The sequence below is a fragment of the Gopherus evgoodei genome, chromosome 11 (genome assembly GCF_007399415.2).
Source record: "Gopherus evgoodei ecotype Sinaloan lineage chromosome 11, rGopEvg1_v1.p, whole genome shotgun sequence".
Classification (NCBI taxonomy): Eukaryota; Metazoa; Chordata; order Testudines; family Testudinidae; genus Gopherus; species Gopherus evgoodei.
In genome coordinates this window covers 48,531,960-48,550,582 of record NC_044332.1, presented here as the reverse complement: position 1 = coordinate 48,550,582, position 18,623 = coordinate 48,531,960, and the positions used below count along the sequence as shown (strand labels likewise).

The 18,623-nt window shown below is 36.4% G+C and overlaps 1 protein-coding gene across 13 annotated transcripts in view; it reads right to left on the bottom strand.

Moving 5' to 3' along the window:
* Window positions 1-18,623, bottom strand: part of BAZ2B (bromodomain adjacent to zinc finger domain 2B) — a 272,845-nt gene that overhangs the window by 67,206 nt on the left and 187,016 nt on the right. For 5 of the 13 annotated variants that reach the window (XM_030580011.1, XM_030580016.1, XM_030580020.1 and 2 more), the window contains 8 exons: window positions 14,217-14,427; window positions 11,219-11,311; window positions 11,037-11,098; window positions 4,843-4,908; window positions 3,617-3,682; window positions 2,891-2,935; window positions 2,618-2,644; window positions 1,216-1,281 (listed from right to left, as the gene is read on the bottom strand). In XM_030580011.1, the coding sequence (XP_030435871.1) occupies window positions 1,216-1,281; window positions 2,618-2,644; window positions 2,891-2,935; window positions 3,617-3,682; window positions 4,843-4,908; window positions 11,037-11,098; window positions 11,219-11,311; window positions 14,217-14,427 (636 nt within the window). Of the gene's footprint in view, window positions 1-1,215; window positions 1,282-2,611; window positions 2,645-2,890; window positions 2,936-3,616; window positions 3,683-4,842; window positions 4,909-11,036; window positions 11,099-11,218; window positions 11,312-14,216; window positions 14,428-18,623 lie in introns of all 13 variants that reach the window. The other 8 variants (XM_030580012.1, XM_030580010.1, XM_030580014.1 and 5 more) reach the window with 2 other exon arrangements.

Sequence of the window (18,623 nt, the reverse complement as noted above, 5' to 3'; positions counted from 1 at the left end):
AAAATTTCTAACTATAAAGGTAGTTAAGCTCTGGAATAGGCTTTTAAGAGAGATTGTGGAATCCCCAACATTGGAGGTTTTTAAGAATAGGCGGGACAAACATCTGTCAGGGATGGTCTAAGTTTTCTTGGTCCTGGCTCAGTAGATGGGACTGAAATGGATGACCTCTCAAGGTCATTTCAGCCCTACATTTCTAGGAAGCCAACATATTTGGGACTATTTGCCTGTTTGGGGCTATTCTCAGTGCTGGTATTTTATCTTCACATTTTTTCAGTAATTTTTGAGAATGAAAACAGCCTTTTCTACCAGTTGATTATGCTTTCCACTTGCTGAATAAGTTGCAAACATAAAGTTTAGTGAGGCTGCAGTATTAGCATTGCGTGCTTGAAGCACACAATCGTGTACCAGACTGACTATAGTGGTTGATGCTGTGAGACCCGGCCCCTCCCCACCCCTTAAAAGCCCAACATTCAAAGACCTAGAGAATAGTATAGCACAGACTTATTGGATGTTGTGAAAACTATTACTCATTGCAGAAAGTTAAAAAGGTTGAGGGTAGCATAGTTTTCAGCAGAAACATTTGTAATTTTTATTTTCACAAAATCTTCAGCTCTACTCATCTCACAAAAACATCATATAATTTGGCATAATCAGCTATCTTTGAAGTTTCATCTATACTGGAAGGAAGAGTTGTGTTAGCTAATATGTTTTAATTATCACACTGTTAAATACCGCTTAACATCTAGGACAAACTGTGTGTTAATTAAAACACGTGAGTTTATGTGTTTTCTAATACAACTCATTTTCCAAGTATAGATAAAAGCCCAAGAAGTCCATGACCGGAATAAGAATGGTATTTTTACATTTGAACAGTTGTCTGAGGAAATCTATGCAGCATATGTCCAACCTTCTGCCTTGCTCTGGACAGTACAATTAGTGTCTTATCTTTAAAGCATTAAATTTACACACAAACACACAGAAAGGGGAAATCACATTTGCTAGGAGATACTGATGGCGGCTCTGAAGTCTGAAATGACCTACACAAAAATATTCTGTGATGCAAAAGTACTTTCTGACCCTCAAGTCAGCTATTTGCTTAACATATTTGTTTACAGAAGTTCAGTGTCACTGTTCTGTTCTATGAATGCAGATAGATAGCAGTCAAACTGTTAAGAAAGAAACTGCATACTTTTTCAGAGCTGAATGAATACTTACTTCTGCTTTTTTACGTGCTTCAATGGCTTTCATAAGCATCATATGCTGTCTTCTCCTCTCTCGTTCCTGTTAAAGCAGATAAAATTAGAACAAGACTCAACCACAGTTACAAAAGTGTTTTTTTTATTTTACAAACTCAGTACAACAAGTTTAGCATTAATAGACAAGTCACAATAAATACTATATATATATAGGACAAGAATGGCTAAGTCTGTGCATGTTTTAGTTCAGGTTTAGAAAGCAAATACAAGAACAATCAAAAGCAAAAAGGTAAAGCAATGAACATGGAGACAGTGTAAAACAGAAAGCATACAGCTTTACTTATGGTCAGTTGTGATGCTCCTTCATAAGCTGGCAGAACAAAAAGCATAATGGTTGGCTGGAACAGGTCAGTTACCTTACATCTGCTATTAGATAGCTCGCAATTACTAAATGAATTGCCAATTGAACAGAAGGCTGTGTTTCTAATCATTTAAAAATATAGTAGAAGGCTGAGTTTTAAAATCATTTTAACTTCATGTTTACTCTCAGAAAAATCTTGCTGGAATCCAGTATGCCACCAACAAATAAGTATGCTGAATTTTTCTGTGTTGAGACCAGTTTTACTTAAACTAGCTATGGTTCATACACAAACATGAATAAAATAGGATATTCCTATTTACTGATGCCTGTTCCTCAATGCAAAGTCACAAAAGCTGCACCGTAGATTATGTTAACAAATTTAAATGGAACATAAATTATAGTACTATGGAAAAAACTAGGTAAGTTCCTTCAATTTTAAAGTTCTGAGGTAAAATCCTAGCCCCACCAAAGTTAATAGGAGTTTGTCGTTTACTTCTATGAGGCCAGGATTTCATCTCTAGTTTCATTTTCAGATTAAAATATTATGCATTTACTGTTTATTGAAAGCTAGTGTGCTCGGCACTGTACAAATGTGGGGAAGACATGGTCCCAATTTGTACAGTAATTCTAATCCAATTTGTAGTATTCTAATCCAAAACTATATTAAAAGCTTTATACCGAATCCCAACAAATGGGATAAGACTTGCAAAATTTGTACAGTGATTTTCTATTAAAGGCAAAATACTAATTTTGCATAAATTCATCACTGATTTTATATAATGGTCCAACTCAGGTTGTGACATCAGTAATGTAGATTTCCAGTCAACAGCCTCATATATGGATCGCAGAATTCAATTTATAACACGTCTGAGACAAGTCATACTTTCTTTTCTTTAATAGATAAGACAAGCAGATGTATGCAATGCACTGTGCTGTAAAGCCATGCAGCAGTATGTAATATGACAGCAGCCAGTGCTACATTTTATGCATTGCTATGACAACCATATCACAACCAAATCACAATGCGGTGTTAGATGTACAAAAATAAACATACCCATACCATATCTAGTCTATGCCTCTCCAACTCCTGGTAGAAAGAGTTGGCACAACATTATGAAACAGAAATCACAAAGTCATAAAACCACTTTATAACCCCCACAGAAACCCCAATACCAAAGCAAGTCAATAACCCATAAAATGAAAGAAAAACTTATGCAGGAATCAAAATCAGAAATTTATATAAAAATATTTTGAAGACTTTTCCCCCAAATAGCTTAAGCAGAAGTTAAAAATTAGCATTTGCTACTGTTCTGATAACTATATGCATACTAACCTGATGTTTCAGAAGAACAGCCTGCTGCCTTCGCATTTCTTTTTCCTTAAACATAAGAACAAAAAGGTGCTTCAAATACTTGACAATTATTATTTAGCAGTAAGATGCAATTTTTTGAGCCATGCTAAAATAGGAAGAATCTGCATTCTCTCTCTCTTCACTCCTTTATTTTCAAACACTTCACATAATATAGGAACAGTTTATGCTATAAAATTTACTGAACAGAGGAGCATCAGGAGACGCCAATAACATTTGGCTACACTGAGAGTGCATGGATTTCCAATTAGAGTAAGTAAATTTTTCAGCACTGATAGGGATAAATGGGATATTTGACCACAATGTTACACAAATAGCAACAGTTTTTCATTATACTCAGCATAAAACAGAAGAGACACTGTATGCAATGCTATTATATAAGGGTTTGGTGAGTATGTCAAAAGCTGCTCAAGCCAAGCATAAGGTACAGATAACCCTAGTATTGACACTTCTATTTATTATTATATATATGCATGCATATGCATGTATATATGTAAATGCACACACACGCACAGACACACACACACACATATGCACAGTACTTACTCTACATTTCTATTACAGATGTAATACCTTATCAAAAAAGATTCTGCCATACCTACAGTTCTCATATTAGTTCACAATTATTATGCACAATCACACGGTTTTTATTTTTGGAAAATGAAAACTCTGATGCTCATCTAAACTAACCTTTATTCGTTTCTCAGCCTCCAATAATTTGGCATTTGCCGCTTCTTCCTTCTTTTTCTTTTTAGCCTGTGCATGCAAAACAGGTCTCAAGGTCATGCAACAACACCACTAAAACTTGAAAATAATCTCAGACTAATAAAACTACATGCTTCACAAGGTGCAAAACAATACCACATATTATGTGTACATTATAACAGATTTCTTCCCCAGAACACTTTGCATTATCAGTAAGTTCACAATTCATTTTTTTTTAAGTCAAGCCAGAATTATGAAGTCATATTCAAGATTTATTTTACTTGGACATTTGCAACCAAGATACATAGCATATAGGAAAATAGTTCTTTTTTAAGTATGGTTGGAAAGAGATTAAAATTCTAATTATTATATAAAACAGTGGGTTAAAAACGTTAGGAATCAATGGTTTACCACTTTTTTCCATTTTAAATACATATTTAATGTAAGTGAAAATGTTCAGTTGAAGCCAATATACGGACTGCTCATCAACACATTTTGGGAATAATATTCCCATCCATTTAATATGTATCAATATTAGTTCTAGTATAAGACAACCGAAACCAAAAAGAAATCTGTTGTCAGACAGATCAGAAATGGAGATCTGAAACAGAAATCTTAAATTCAAATTCCTTTAATTTAGTTGTATGTGACATGGTTACATTATATGAAGCAACCATCTGCAATATGGAAGCTTATGTCTTTTAAAAACAGATCATGCACATTTCTGAAGATCAGAATCATGCTGTTCAAATATCAACTTCACAGACAAATGTTAAATATTTTCCTTCTTTGATACTGTAATTTAATTTTTAAAACAAAGTTTTAAATCCATTCCACAGTCAGGAACTAAATTCCATATAAAGTAGATTGCAATACTATTTTACTCCCTAATTCTGCAAATACGTATTTGCTTAACTGTAAGCATGAGTACTCCTTTTGTTGTTGATGAGACAATTGTTGTGTTTAAAGTTAAGCATATGTGTAAGCAACTGCAGGATTCGGACCATAATTTAAATTAAGGATCAGTATTCTTAGAATTTCTGAAATAGTGAGACAGTTAACAATTTGAATCAAGACTATGGAATTCCTGAAGCAGATCTTACTTTAATCCAGTTGCGACAAACATGCAGTTAAGACTTTTTTCTTAATTATAATGTTCTTGAAACGTATGAACATATTTAAAAAAGATATGCTTAGTTTATTGTTTCTACCTCTAAAATTTGCTGAGCCCGAAGTTCTTTTTCCATTCTGATTTGTTGAATTCTCTTAATTTTTTCCTGCAAGGGGGGAAAAACATCTTTTAACCCTTTTAAACAACAACAAAAAAGAGTATATAAATTTTTTTTTTACATGAATGAAAAAAAAAAAGTGAGAAAAGAGCCATAATAATTTTTAAAGACATGAGCACTTGTTGAATTTTACACAGATTCCAGCTGATTATTTTGAACTACAACTGGCTGTGTTTGGTGTTCTACATTAACATTAGCAAATATTTGATGAAAGCACTGAAAATGGAATCTATCTGTGGGTTTATGTTTAGGTAGTGACAACCGTATTTCTCTTATACTAACTTAGAGAAAGGAAGCACCCTGATGACAGTACAAACTATACAGTATAGGCCAAATCCTGACTTGCAATGGTAGAGAGGTGTAGGAATGGGTATGAAATAGGGGCTGGAGTGCTCTGACGCAGTCTGCTTATGCAGGGAATGCTGGGGGCTATGAAATCCTCATTGCTCCCAGCTATCTGTTGCTTAACTCTTGCAGACATCCAGAGGCTGGGAGCATAGCCATTCTTAAACCTCCACTAATCTTGCTACCTGGGACCACACAGTACCTCTGAGCATACTGCATGGCCCAAAGTATCTACCCAGCAGCAGCCAATATTTAGCCATATCATATCTGGATGAAGTATGCACAATTAAGTGCTGTATACTTTTATTTCCACTGGAAACTAACCTATCAAGATGGAAAGCCTGAGTTTGGACAACCTTACTTATTTCTCAGAGGGGTGTGTGAAGTTATGCACTACAGAGTAAAAGTAAATAAATGAGTCTGGAAAACAGCGGCCACAACACTTTCAGTCAAGGTCATTCTCAGAGACGTCAGCATGCCTGTGAGCTCCTGAGGAATGGGGGGAGCCTAATGCAGTCACTGGACAATTTTATTGTACATGTCCTGTCTTGTATACTTTGTGATTTGTAAACAGAGATAGTATATGCTGCAACTGAAAACCTTATAGCATCCTATTTAAGGGTTTATTGTCTCCGAACAGCTGCTTGAGGCACATCAATTAAAAGAGCAGAGCATGTCTATGGATGGAGGTGTTTCCATTCTGTTATCTGGACAGACAGGACAAAATCTGAACCACAGAACTCAGCGCATAGCAAAGCCCTTAATTTATTCCAAGGAATGCCAAAGAAGCTTGCATCAGGCTGTGTCATACAGACAAGCGTTCAAATGGACACAGTATCAAGGCACCTGGAAGAGAAAAGTCTGAGTATGATACGAGCCATCAACTCTCTATTTTGTGTGTTGGAAATTACGTCACCACTGTAGTTTCCGGAGTCTCCAGAGAATAAATATGTCATGAAGAAGAGTCAACTTCATCTCGTCTCAGGGGCATGGTGACGGTTCCTGCACAGTACCAGAAGCAGGACCACTACGGTTGGAACAGGTTACTAAAAACAATATTCTGCCACCTCTATGTTCTCTATTACAGCTTTCTGAATTTTAAACTGTTTAAAACAAAAAAGTCACTACATTTTCTGTGCCGGAGGCTCAACACATGCCAAAAAAGCTTAATGTTTGGGGGGGGGGGGGAGAGGGAAATCCCTCTTAACCATACCTTGACCTCCCAGAAAAGAGAAGTGTGAAAAGCACAAAATTAATCATCTAGAGTAACCCACAGTTTTATTACCATAAGTATATTTAATCAGATTTCTTTAAAATGTGGCTATCCAAAGCTCAAACATCTCAGCCACCTGCAAATGTCACTATACCACCCAGGGACAGAGGCAGTGAGCCCAGATCAAAGAGCTTAGTTACAGAGTACCCTGTGGATGAAACTCTGTTCTATGAGCAAGAAGGTAGTTGCATTCTGCCCTAGCTGCAGTTTCCAAATAATATTTAAGGTGTAGCCCCAGTGTACAGTGCAAAATGGCAATCAACCTATGTCTTAATACTACTGACTGCACCATCTCATCTGGAAAATCATTCCACCAATTCACCAATCGCTCTAAAAAAATGCCTCTTACCTGCTGTATGCCAAAGTCATACTTTAATAACATCTATGTCCCCTCATTTTAATCTAACAACTTTGAGTAGATCAAGTTGAATGAAATACCATATAAATGCTAGGTTAGGGACAATAGCACTTCAAATCTTAAAAATTACCAAATGTTGCTCTCATATGCAAGCCCTCTCCATTCCATTTATTATTTTGGGATCCTACCCTTATTTTCTCCATTTTAACAAAATTTTTCTTCAACTAACGTGACCTACACTGCATATTTCACAAATGTGGTACCAATATACTCAGTGTTTTTTATAAGTTAGCTAACATAATATCCTCCAGATACAAGCCAACATCCTCTTACCCTTTTACTGTGCTGCAGAGTGGACTAAAATTTTATATGTTGAGTTTCTGAATTCAAATTCTTTTTCTCTCCTTTCTTTACTAATTCAATTCTATTTTGACTATACTTAGCCTGGGCATTACACATAAAAACAGGACACTGTGTTGTATATGTTAGATGAAACAGTCCTTTACCATGTAAAAACTTCTAAATGCAATTATCTGAATAAACTGATTAAGTTAACTCAGACTCAAGAGGTTTACTCTCATGCACACAATTGCCAGTATCTTCAAGTGCTATTTTAATAGGTAATCTCTTTCTATTAACTTATTTTTTTGTATTCATCATGTTTACTAAGATATTGAGGCCAAGATTCTGATACTACTACTCATAGTGATTGAGTAGCACCTTACTCTGAGAGTGGTCCCAACTGATTCCATGTATTACACAAAGAATAAAGTACTACTCAGCATTAGCAGGGATGTTAAAATCTGTTCCACGGTTCACTAAACACTACTGCCCTAATCAGAACTGCTCAACTGCATATCATAGACCATATACTGCTAAGTCAGCGGAGACGCTAGGTGACGTGGTAGAGTCCTATGTTTTTGGAGCAAGAGGCTTAAGTCCTTTTTCCTCTGTTGCCATGACCCTTCCTGGGTTCTTAAAATATCCTCTGTCTCTCCAGTGCCCCAACTACAGCCACTTGCCAGTCTCTGTTTAAACCAGGGAAGCCCCAGTCCAAACAGGACTGCACTATGGCAAACTTCAGGAAGTCTGTTAGACAGGGATAGTATCTCCTTAGGAGCGAGCAGTTCCATCTCTCAGTTAGCTATCACCTGTAAATCTTTCGTTCTCCTTGACTCCTTGCCCAATTTCCCATTCACTTGCCAGCAACAGGGCAATCACAGAGGACATGTAGAAAGAAAGATACATAGATAGTTATCTGAAAAGTGCCTCCCTGTGAACCTTATTAGGTCCATGACTTACTGGAGAATCTAGGGTGGATCTGCAGAAAAAGGCAGATGGGGGTGTTGAGAGAAAGGAGGCAGGGCATGTGGAGGGAAATGGGTGCCCAGGGAAAGGGTCTTTTCTTTATGCTAAACTTTAGTTAGTAAAATGTTTCAACATGGGTAAAAGGTTTCCCTTACATTACATCCCCATAACAATATCCCACTAAGCTATCATTCTCAGCCTCCCTAATGTACAGAGACATTCAAAGGTATGAATAAGGAGAGTCCCACTGCAGTGAGCAACTTTTCTATGGTCTGCTTTGTTCTGTCTGTCACAGTAGAGCTGCTTTCCCACAGTCTTTACACATCAGGTGCATTAAAAAAAACACATGGAAATCCTTATCCAAAGCTGCGTTAAGTTATAGTTAAGGATATTCAAGAGTACATTTTCTATCTATCTAACGAAATCACTACAAATCAAGGAAATCACCACTTAAGGTAATATTAACATTCACACCACAGCTTACCACCCAAAAAATCACAATGCCCACAAAAATTAATTCAGATTCCTCATGTCTACATAAAACAAACTTTCACTTCCATCATTCGAACACCAACAATGTACCCAACAAGATTCTCTGTAATCTCATTCATCTGCATAACTCTGACCTTTTTTTTTCCTCCCCCTTTTTTTTTTTCTTTTTTTTTTTTTAAGTAGAAACAAAACAGGACACAGTTCTTCATTACAACTTGGTGGCATATATTTGTTACTAAGATCAGAATTAATGCTGCTTGTAGAGAAATAACTATTAGAATTTTCAAAGTTTTGAAGTTGAAGTGTGCTTCAACAGCAGAAGGATTGTGTTGTTACTACACAGGATCTAGATAGTACCATGCGAGGACTGGTACTTTTTAATTTGTGTCAATTTTGCTGAAATGTTCATTTAGGAAAGAAAAATAGAAAACGTATAAAGATATTTCAACATTTTCAAAAGGAAACCTTTTGATTGTTTCGTTTGAATGTTATTAGTTTAAAAATTTCCTTAACTTTTTTTAAATGGCAAGTATATTTAAAAATGGTCAAAAGTTTTATTTAACCCAAATTATTATTATGACACTTTTTGATTCCCTCAAAATTTCAAAAATGTTGGTTTTGAGTTGAACCCAGTTTTTTTAAACACTTTTTGAAATTGCCAACAAACCAAAAAATATGTTATTCAGCTAGCTTTAGTCAAGCCTGACTTGTAATCATTTCTAGATGGTGAGACGATGAAAGCCCACATTATTTCATCCCCATTAATGACTCCCCAAAGCAAAAAAAAAAAAAATACAGAGAGATCTCGGTTTACTTGTTTCCTGTGGAACCTGAATGCACATTCCTATTACATGGAAGATTCTATAAATAATATAGATATACCTCACTTAAATTAGGGTTGAGCTACAGGCACATTTTCAGTATGCTGAGCAATACCCTAACACAAGTGCCTTTTTTTAAATAACTCAGCTACAAAAGCAATTACTCAGCAATACGCTATGATAAGTAAGCTCCCTGGGGCAGAGACAATCCTTTTGTTCTGTTTCTACAGCACATAGCACAGTTGGGTCCTGGTCCATGACTGGGGCTTCAAGGCACCACTGCAATGTAAATAATAATAAAATCCACAGCAGAAATAGACCAGAAAGGCAAAAATTTATACCAGTGTTCACTCTCACAGATTACAATCAAGATATGGTATCAAGAATGTGATAACAAATCCCTCCTTACACAGACATCTGCTGAAGCCTGTTTAAAAAGCGCAAGGTATTTCATCTTGAATATTTTCCACTAGCTCCATGGTTGGGTTTTATTATTGGATTAAAATGGAAATCTCGAGTAAACACTGATTCCTCTTTCCACACACAGATTAATTAAGGTACTTTTGTGTTTCATTTTCTTACAAGGACAGTCAAAGAAATACTCATCAGCATATCCTTACAATCTTAATAAAGTTACCTATAAAAAAATCAGAATGCCTAGGTTTTAACCATAAACACACACAATTTAAGCTTCTACACAAACAGCGAAGTTTCTATATCGATATGAATACAGAACTTAAAATAGCGCAAAAAGCAATAATTTAAATACTTTCTTCAAAAACACAATGTGCATCACATGCTATTTCAGAAGTTAATGTGTCCAGTTCACTGCAGGGAATAGAATTAATGCAAAGAAACCTAGTAAAATAATTGTTTTTAGACTGTCAGGCTTCAAAAGCATTCATTTCATACTTCATTTATTGGGATATTTGTTCAAAAGATGAAAAACCTGCTTCTACAAGTAGCTTAATTTATTAATGGCTAAATATGAAAAATCTTCTTGCTGTTGAAAGTATTACATATGGGTAAGAGTCTTTGATATAACAATATTTAACAATAATTTTATATTTAAAAAGCAAGCAATGTGTAATTTAATTCATCACTATGCTTAGATATAATTGTTCTTAAGCAATCCAAAATCACTGGCAGTTTTCTCTCTAGCTGCTTTGGCTGAGCTATTTCAATGTTTACATAAGCAGCTATATCACTATTTCTTTTTATAGAGCCGCAGAGTAGTTGAGCATGTAACTAACTGAAGGGCCAGCTGCACAACCCTTAGTCACATGCGTAGTGTCATTGAAGTCAAAATGATTACACAAGGGACAGATTCACCAACATTAGTAAGGGCTGCACGATCTAGTCTTTCAAAATAAAATACAACATATGTTCTTTATAATTAGATAACTAACAACTTCAAATTTTAACAAGTACACTGTATAACCTATCAAATATATTGAAAGCATTAGTTTAAGTAAATAAATAAAATATAGAGCTTATTTAGTGAACACACAACATTTACCTGCTGTTTCATTATCTTTATCTGTTCTTTTTGCTTCCGCTTTTCTTCAGCAGCCATAATAGCTACAAGTAAAACAAAAAATGTAACATCAGCAGAAAATGACTGAAGAACAGTAACCTAATATAGACAACTCTAAAGCTCATCTGCAAGTATGCACAATCTTTTAGAGGTTTACTACTTACCTTGCTGTTTTTTTGCTTCTTTGGCAACTCGAGCCTGTTCCTGCTTCTGAAGTTTTCTCAAAAGCTTTATTTGTGCTGCTTGCCTAGCTATTTCTGTAAAACAAAGGGGAAATATTAAGCACATAGTCATAGCACTGTCTCACAAAAGAGATCTAACTTACACGTTCAGACATTTTCACATAAAGAAAGAGGAGACGAAGAAAATAGTGAGTTTATCTTGCACAAATTTATCCCGAAAAATGTTTAAATATAGAATTCTTATACCAGGATCTCTTTTATAAACAAATCTCTATAACATCTTCTCAAATGAACATGGATGCTCTCTCTTATCTACACAAAAATTTTGTGTAATTCTGAAAAACGAAAATGATTTACTTTCAATCAAAAAATACCGACCCACCTCTGTCTCTTTAGAAGTTTATATAGTTTATAATCCTTTTTGAACAATCCCATGAGAGAGTTCAGATAGCACATAATACATAGTACACTCTCATAAAGCTAGATTTTGCCACTCTTTCTCATGTTGATTAGTAAATTTTACTCTTTGAATAGTTCTATTGATTTTAGTGAGATTATTTGTGAAGTAAGGTGGTACTCAAGTGAGTTAAATTTTCAACCTGAGTCACAGACACATTACTTTTTTTCATTCTTGTTATTTTCCCTTAATCTAAAAGATAAGTAATTTAGACTAGAAGTATATGGCTGCTCACTGTATATGAAAAAATGTAATAAAAATTCAGGGTACAAGATGAGGATGTAAAACAGCAGAGCTGAAAATGAGTGACATAACAGTGAAGAGGTCTACTGGTTAAAAAAAAGAAAAAAGAAAAATGATAGTTTATGGACGGTTTATCGTGTAACCAAAAAGAGGAATATTTTAAGTGTATTTTAAGAGAATACATCAGTATTTCATGTAAAAGCTATTGAAAACTGAAAAAAAAAAATCAGATGCTGAATTACGGAACAGTGATATCTGAAATGCCTGAAAAACTTATGTTTTCCCACAGAAATAAGAGATATGAAGTATAAGGATTTAAAGATGCAGTACAGACCAAAATAAACTATTAGCGGGTACTGTATATATAGGGTGGGATTTTCAAACACATTCAGGACTGATGTAACTCTGCTTCCACCGAACTCAGTGCTTAAACTCCAGTTGACTTCAGTGGGAACAGAGTGAGGCCAACACTAAGTGCATTTTCATATAGCCATCTTAGAATCATGGGGGTGAGGGACAAAACCAAACCAAATTCTAAGGAATATTTACACAACCTATAAAAAGTTACCATCTACCCATCCAGGTATTTATAACACACACTGTATAGGCATCTCTCTGCAGAATATGAATGCCTTACAAATTCTTCATGTAAGAAAATGTATGGCCAGTTCAAAGAATTAGAACATCCTTAAGAAAAATTCTGGATGCCACACATGAAATGAGCCTGAAACCCCTCCACTAAAAACACTTTTTTCTTTGAAATTGACATATCCAAATACATGGAGACAAAGAACAGTTGATAGGAAGAATGACAAAATGCCTCTGATTGGACTAGCAGTTCCTAGTCTATACCATTATTAATTAGTAAAAAGATTCTGAAAGATTGAGATCACAAAACATCAGGTCGAAATCGATTTTACTCTCAATGCTTAAGAACCTGAGTGGGGAAAAGGAAGCCAAGGTAGACATTAACAGGCATAATAGGTCCAATAGTGCATATAAAGAACCTCCTGTAGCTATGGGCTATGAGAATCATCTGTCCTTGAAGAATGGAGAAAAGCAGACAAGAGAGTGCCTCCAAATACCTATCTGCTTGCAAGGCCTCTTTCAGTGTAGTATCTGGACACCTCTATGAAATCTCAAACAACAGGAAAATTTGAAACAGGGCACGGGGAGGGGTGTCTTTTAGTAATACATTGAAGTCACTAGTGAGGAAATAGTCACTACTGAGGAAATGTATGCCAATTTGCTCTCACCCTGCTACCATAGGTAGAGGGCTGAAAAAGGAGGCATTGTGGTTTAGTGGTCGGAGTGCAAATCAGGAGATCTGGATTAATTCTGGCTTTGAATGGGCAAGACACAACCTCTCTAGCATCTGTTTTTGCATTTCTAAAATGAAGTGGATATCTACCTTCACAGGGGTGTCATGAGGCTTAAACTGTTAATATTTGTAAATTGCTTTGAGATTATCAGATTGAAAGCAATATACAAGCAACAAGTACTATGGTGCTTAGTGGCCTCTAATGAGACAGAAAATGATCTAGCTACCTTACCTGATATCCAGCCCCAAGCCAAAAATACTACCTACAACAGGTATCTTTAAAAATGCATCCTCTCTGTTTGTTCAGGCAGAACATTTCAATCATCTCCAATGACTGGTTCTTTGTTGTGTAATGCTCTTTGCAGGCACAGAGAAAAAAGGCACAATGAATCTCTCAAAGACGTAGTAAAGGCTTAGATATTTTAAGTATGAATCTTGTGCAGCACCGCAACAGACAGCATATGTCCACATTCACTATCTAGGCCAGATCAATCATGAAACTCAAGAGGAAAAATAACCCTGAGCCTTAAGAGAATTTTGTAGAATATTAACTTTTTTTAGGAAAATGTGATGCAATTTTGAAGAACAGTGCTGCGATGAAGGTTACATGCTTGATGCTTATATTTAGGATCAGATTCTCATATCCTTATGTATTTTTTAAAAAACTGTCAGTAGTACCCAGATTTCCGCTCTTATTACACTGTACAAATCTAAATAAAGTTAATATTGCCCAAGCTTATTCATTTATTACATACACACATGCACCCCCTCTTCACCTCTCTTTAAAGCACGTTTATACCTACTTGGCTTTAAACTGAAGGTCAAGGTCACACTTTTGACAAGATTTCGAAAAGCAACTTGCAAGGGCGTACAGTAGCAGAAATACATGGTAATAATTGCCTTTAAGAAAACTGAACATCATTACTTTCAGGTTGTAGAAACTATAACAAATTTCTTACCTTGAGCTTGCAACTTCCTTAAGAGCTTTGCATTAGTGTTGTCTAAAAATTCAGCGCTACCAACATTTGGAGGTCGGCCTTTGCGACGCCTCATTCTTGATTCTTCTCTAGCACGCTGTCTATCTGGATTTGGTGGTCGTCCTCTACGACCTTCCATAGCTCTGATACGAGGAATGACTTCCTCTTCTTTCAGGAGACACCACTGCATACCCTTTTAATTAACATATTTCATAGCCATTATAAATAAAAGTGAAAAGAAAACAAAAACACACATTCACAGATCTGGTCAGACATGCAAAAATGCATATGTCTATATATGTAAATATATTTACACAAAAACATAGAAGTCAGTATTAGAATGACAGCGGTGACACAAAGCAATTGCATAGATATTGTGGGATTTATCAAAAGCATTTTCACAATTTACCACTACAACTTACAAGATCTCAAAGCTAATTTACTTAGCAAAATACCATTTGTTATTACATATGTGACACTACTATATTGCTTCTAGTTCTCTCTTGCCTAAATAGCCCAATGCTCAAATTATTAGGTTAGGCAGAAGAACAGATTTTCCCTTAGCCTATAAACTTCAAATTTGACTACTACACCTGCACTTATCCATTAATCAATGTGATGTTTAAAAATCTGACAGGCTAAATGTAAAGACCATTGTTTTCCTGAAATTTATAGAATATAAGAAAAAAGTAAAAGCAGGAGAACTAACTGTGATTTTTACTTGTTACTTTTGGAGGGTTGGATATTTCAGTTTTATAACAAATAAATTGAAAAACCATAAACTCATTTCTACCGTGCGATTTTATTTAGTAAACTTTAGTTTTCACCTACTGTGAAAATTAATTTGTCAGTCAACTAAAATTAAAAACTAATCAAAAGTTTTCAAGTAGTTATAATCTGCTCTATGACCTTAATTCAAAGCTCTGGAAATTGTAGTCTCTTGAACAAGTTAAGAAGCACTAAATTCAACCCTTTTTAATTTTTCATGGCACCTATCCTCATCCTAAATTCCTGTTGCTATAATACCAAGAGGTTAGTTTTTAGATAGCTTTCATTTAATTGACACAAGGGGGAACCTCATATTGTGTCCATTAACTAAAACAGTTGCTTGATCTATTTGATCTTGCTTGACTGAGCTTGATCTATTTGGAACTATGGTATCTCTCACTGCTTTTCCAATTTTTTTGGAATGATAGGAAGAAATGATAGCTAAGAATACTTCTGGGAGCACGTCATTATTTACTTAATGAAAGCTTGTCAAGGACTCTGAAAATGTCTGCCAAAGCAACTATGAAGCCAGTCACATCTACTTTAAAAAAAAAAAACAGCTGATTCGCAATACTGAATTTGTGAATTAATAAGTGCACAAACAATAAAATCAAGCATGATTAACCACAAAATGTGCTTTGTTCATTTATTTTGTCAATTATGTTTTAATTATTTATGCTAATATTTCATAATATGTTAAGAAATGTTTCATAGAACATTCTGTAAAAGGAACATTTTAATAATCAGACCCTCACATCCAAAAGTAGCTGCTAATAGAAGCTGTACTGATATTTTTCAAATCTCAAACTACTATGAAGAAAGGTATCACAAGAATCCATACTGTACTTAGCATGCAGCTCTTCCAAGAGGCATACATTAACTGATATCCAGCACCAAGTGCAGAATCCATCCTTGTTAAAAACTGACTGAAGACTTCTCAATCCAAAATCAGTATCTGTACCACTCGCGCCAAAGAAGTACCTTAAATATCTGTCAGCAGGAGTACCATTTATAATATATATAGTATATTCTTTTTCAGGTATCTAATATCTCAGTGATCTCCCCCTGTAGTTCATCACCGACTATTTGTCTTTTTGAGCCATGTAAACAAGACTAAATATTGTCTCTCTTTATTGTCCATACCAACCAGCAACCGAGCAGACAACTTCTCATATGCTTATTCATGAGTGAGAAAAAAAAATGCACAATAAGATTCAGAAACAGAAGAAAAAAAATCAATCATGGTTCAAGGCTAGTCCAGACTGTGCTGTACTGGTGTTTGCTCTCCGTTCGTACTGTTTCCAATAAAGGACACCACAAACTGAGGGACACCTACATTCAAATACGTTCACCTTTGAAAAATCCTTCATCATTAAAGATAAGGAAAGCCATATGGATTCCGCTTTTCCATGCCATATTTGATTCTATGGACAGGATTTCTCCACTGGTGTAAATCAACGTATTGCCATAACAGAAGGAAAGTTGATTTACATCAGATGATACTCTGCTCCTGTATCTATTTTATCCAGTTTTTTAGAATGTAGGACAGGAGATATTTGCAGGACATGACATTGTTTTAAAACAAGAGTCTAAAGGAACGCTCTCTTTTTGGTCTTCTTGAAGTATCGAAGAATGTTGGATGAGTAAACACAAACTGGGAAAAGGCCGGCTGAAATCTCATTGTCAATTACAATCATTTTAGAAGTTGCTGAATTCTGGGAACCATTGTTTATTCAAAAACAGGAATCTGGCTATTCCATTTAGACTCCTACGTAGTTAGGACCAACTTTCAGTTTCACTAAGATTTTACATTAAGATAGCTAAATCAATGTAAAAGCACACTTTTTTGCTGTGGAGACTTAGCAAGACTATTCTAACTTATTTTAATCTTATTTTAAGTAATCGACTCTTAGGGCTGTTATATAGCTGAAGATTGCTGAAGTGCAAATCATTCTATCCCATCACTCCTACCAGCCTTGACACTACTCATATGCAAGAGTAACCCCCTATGTCTTGTGAGGCTCTAACACACCTGAGGATCCAGATGAGAGTTCCTGGGACCCAGTCTTGCATTTAGATCACTAGCCAGCACATATATATCTAAAGACATACTTCTCTTTTTTGTTTTTAAACAGACACAGCAGAAGACCTATTCCCAGGCAGTGGATAAAAGTAATCTAAATGATATCATCAAAGTACGTATTTCACAGCTATAACACAACATAAGAGGTTTTAGGAACCGGAAAATGAGGTGACTTACGTTTACAGTAACAAATGTTCTTCAAGGTGTGTAATCTGTATATGTATTCCACAGTTGGTGAGTGCATGTCCAGCGTACACACACTGGAGAATTTTTTATGAGCAGTATCCCTAAGGGTAGTGCATGTGACATTCCACAAGAGCATAAAGGGTGAGAATCCATGGTCTCAGAGCTCTATAGTAGCAGCCACAGAGGTAAGCAGTGGAATATGTAACTCGAAGAACACCAGTTACCATAAAGGTGTATACCCTCGTTTTCTTCTTAAGAGTGCTAGTCTGTATGCATATTTGTGACTCCCAAGCAGTTTCCTGTCACTTGAGTCACCTAAGAGACATCAGAGTATGGACTGCAACACACATCATGTGAATCTTGCATTGGCCCTAGCAGCCTGCACCAACATATAGCATTTTGTGAACATGTCAGTCCACCTTCATCCTGGGTCCTTTGCACTTAGGCCACTGGGTGGCCCTGGGGATGCAGCAGTGATGGGTCTAACCTCAGGTGCATGGGTGACAGTCTTAACCTGCAGATTCAGATAGTACGACAATCCCCATGGGGCCACCTGCTCTACATTCCAAAATCAAAAAACATGAGACACACCGGTGCCTAGAACCGGCGATCCTCATACCGCATCATAACAGTATCCGGCTCTCCCCTAAGTCGTGGGTACACACCTTTCGACTCCTTGGGAGGCATCAAGACTGCTGAGTCCTGGGATCAGGCTGGGGACAGCTGTTGCCTGTCTTGAGTCAGAGGACAGCAGTCCTCTGGAAAAGATTGTGCCCATCCCATGAGTGCAGGGGGGACATGACTGGGTGCTGGAAACGTTCAGGCCACTGGGTCCAGGAATCTGGAAAGCATCAGGAATTAGTATGACATATATAAGTGCAGACCCCAGAGATAAGGCCCTGAGTGGTGGAGCCCCAGCAGGTTGGTATGGCAGTGACTGCGCAGATACCTGAAAGCATGCTGAAAGCATCAGGATGGCCAGTACCAAAATCAAACTTTTACTAGGTACTGAAGTAGCCAGTGACCACTCTGACTTCTTGGTACCAAGAAGGCTTACACAGCTGTGGCAACTCGGGGTGGAGGGTGCAGGCTCTGGTGCTCACGGAACATTTTCTAAGTTTTGAGGCACCCTTGGTGTCTGACAGGCTGTTAGTTTTATGTGGTCTTTACTTTGGATCAGGGGAGGGTGATCTCGGACTTCTTCCTCAAAGGCTTCCAGTCCAAGTCTACCCTGTATCTGACGCACCCGCCTAGCAGAGTCCTAGATCCTGGGCTCCAACCCAAGCCCAGACACCTACACAGCAATGGAACAGTCATGGAGCTCATGCCCTGTGAGCCCAAGTCATCTAGCA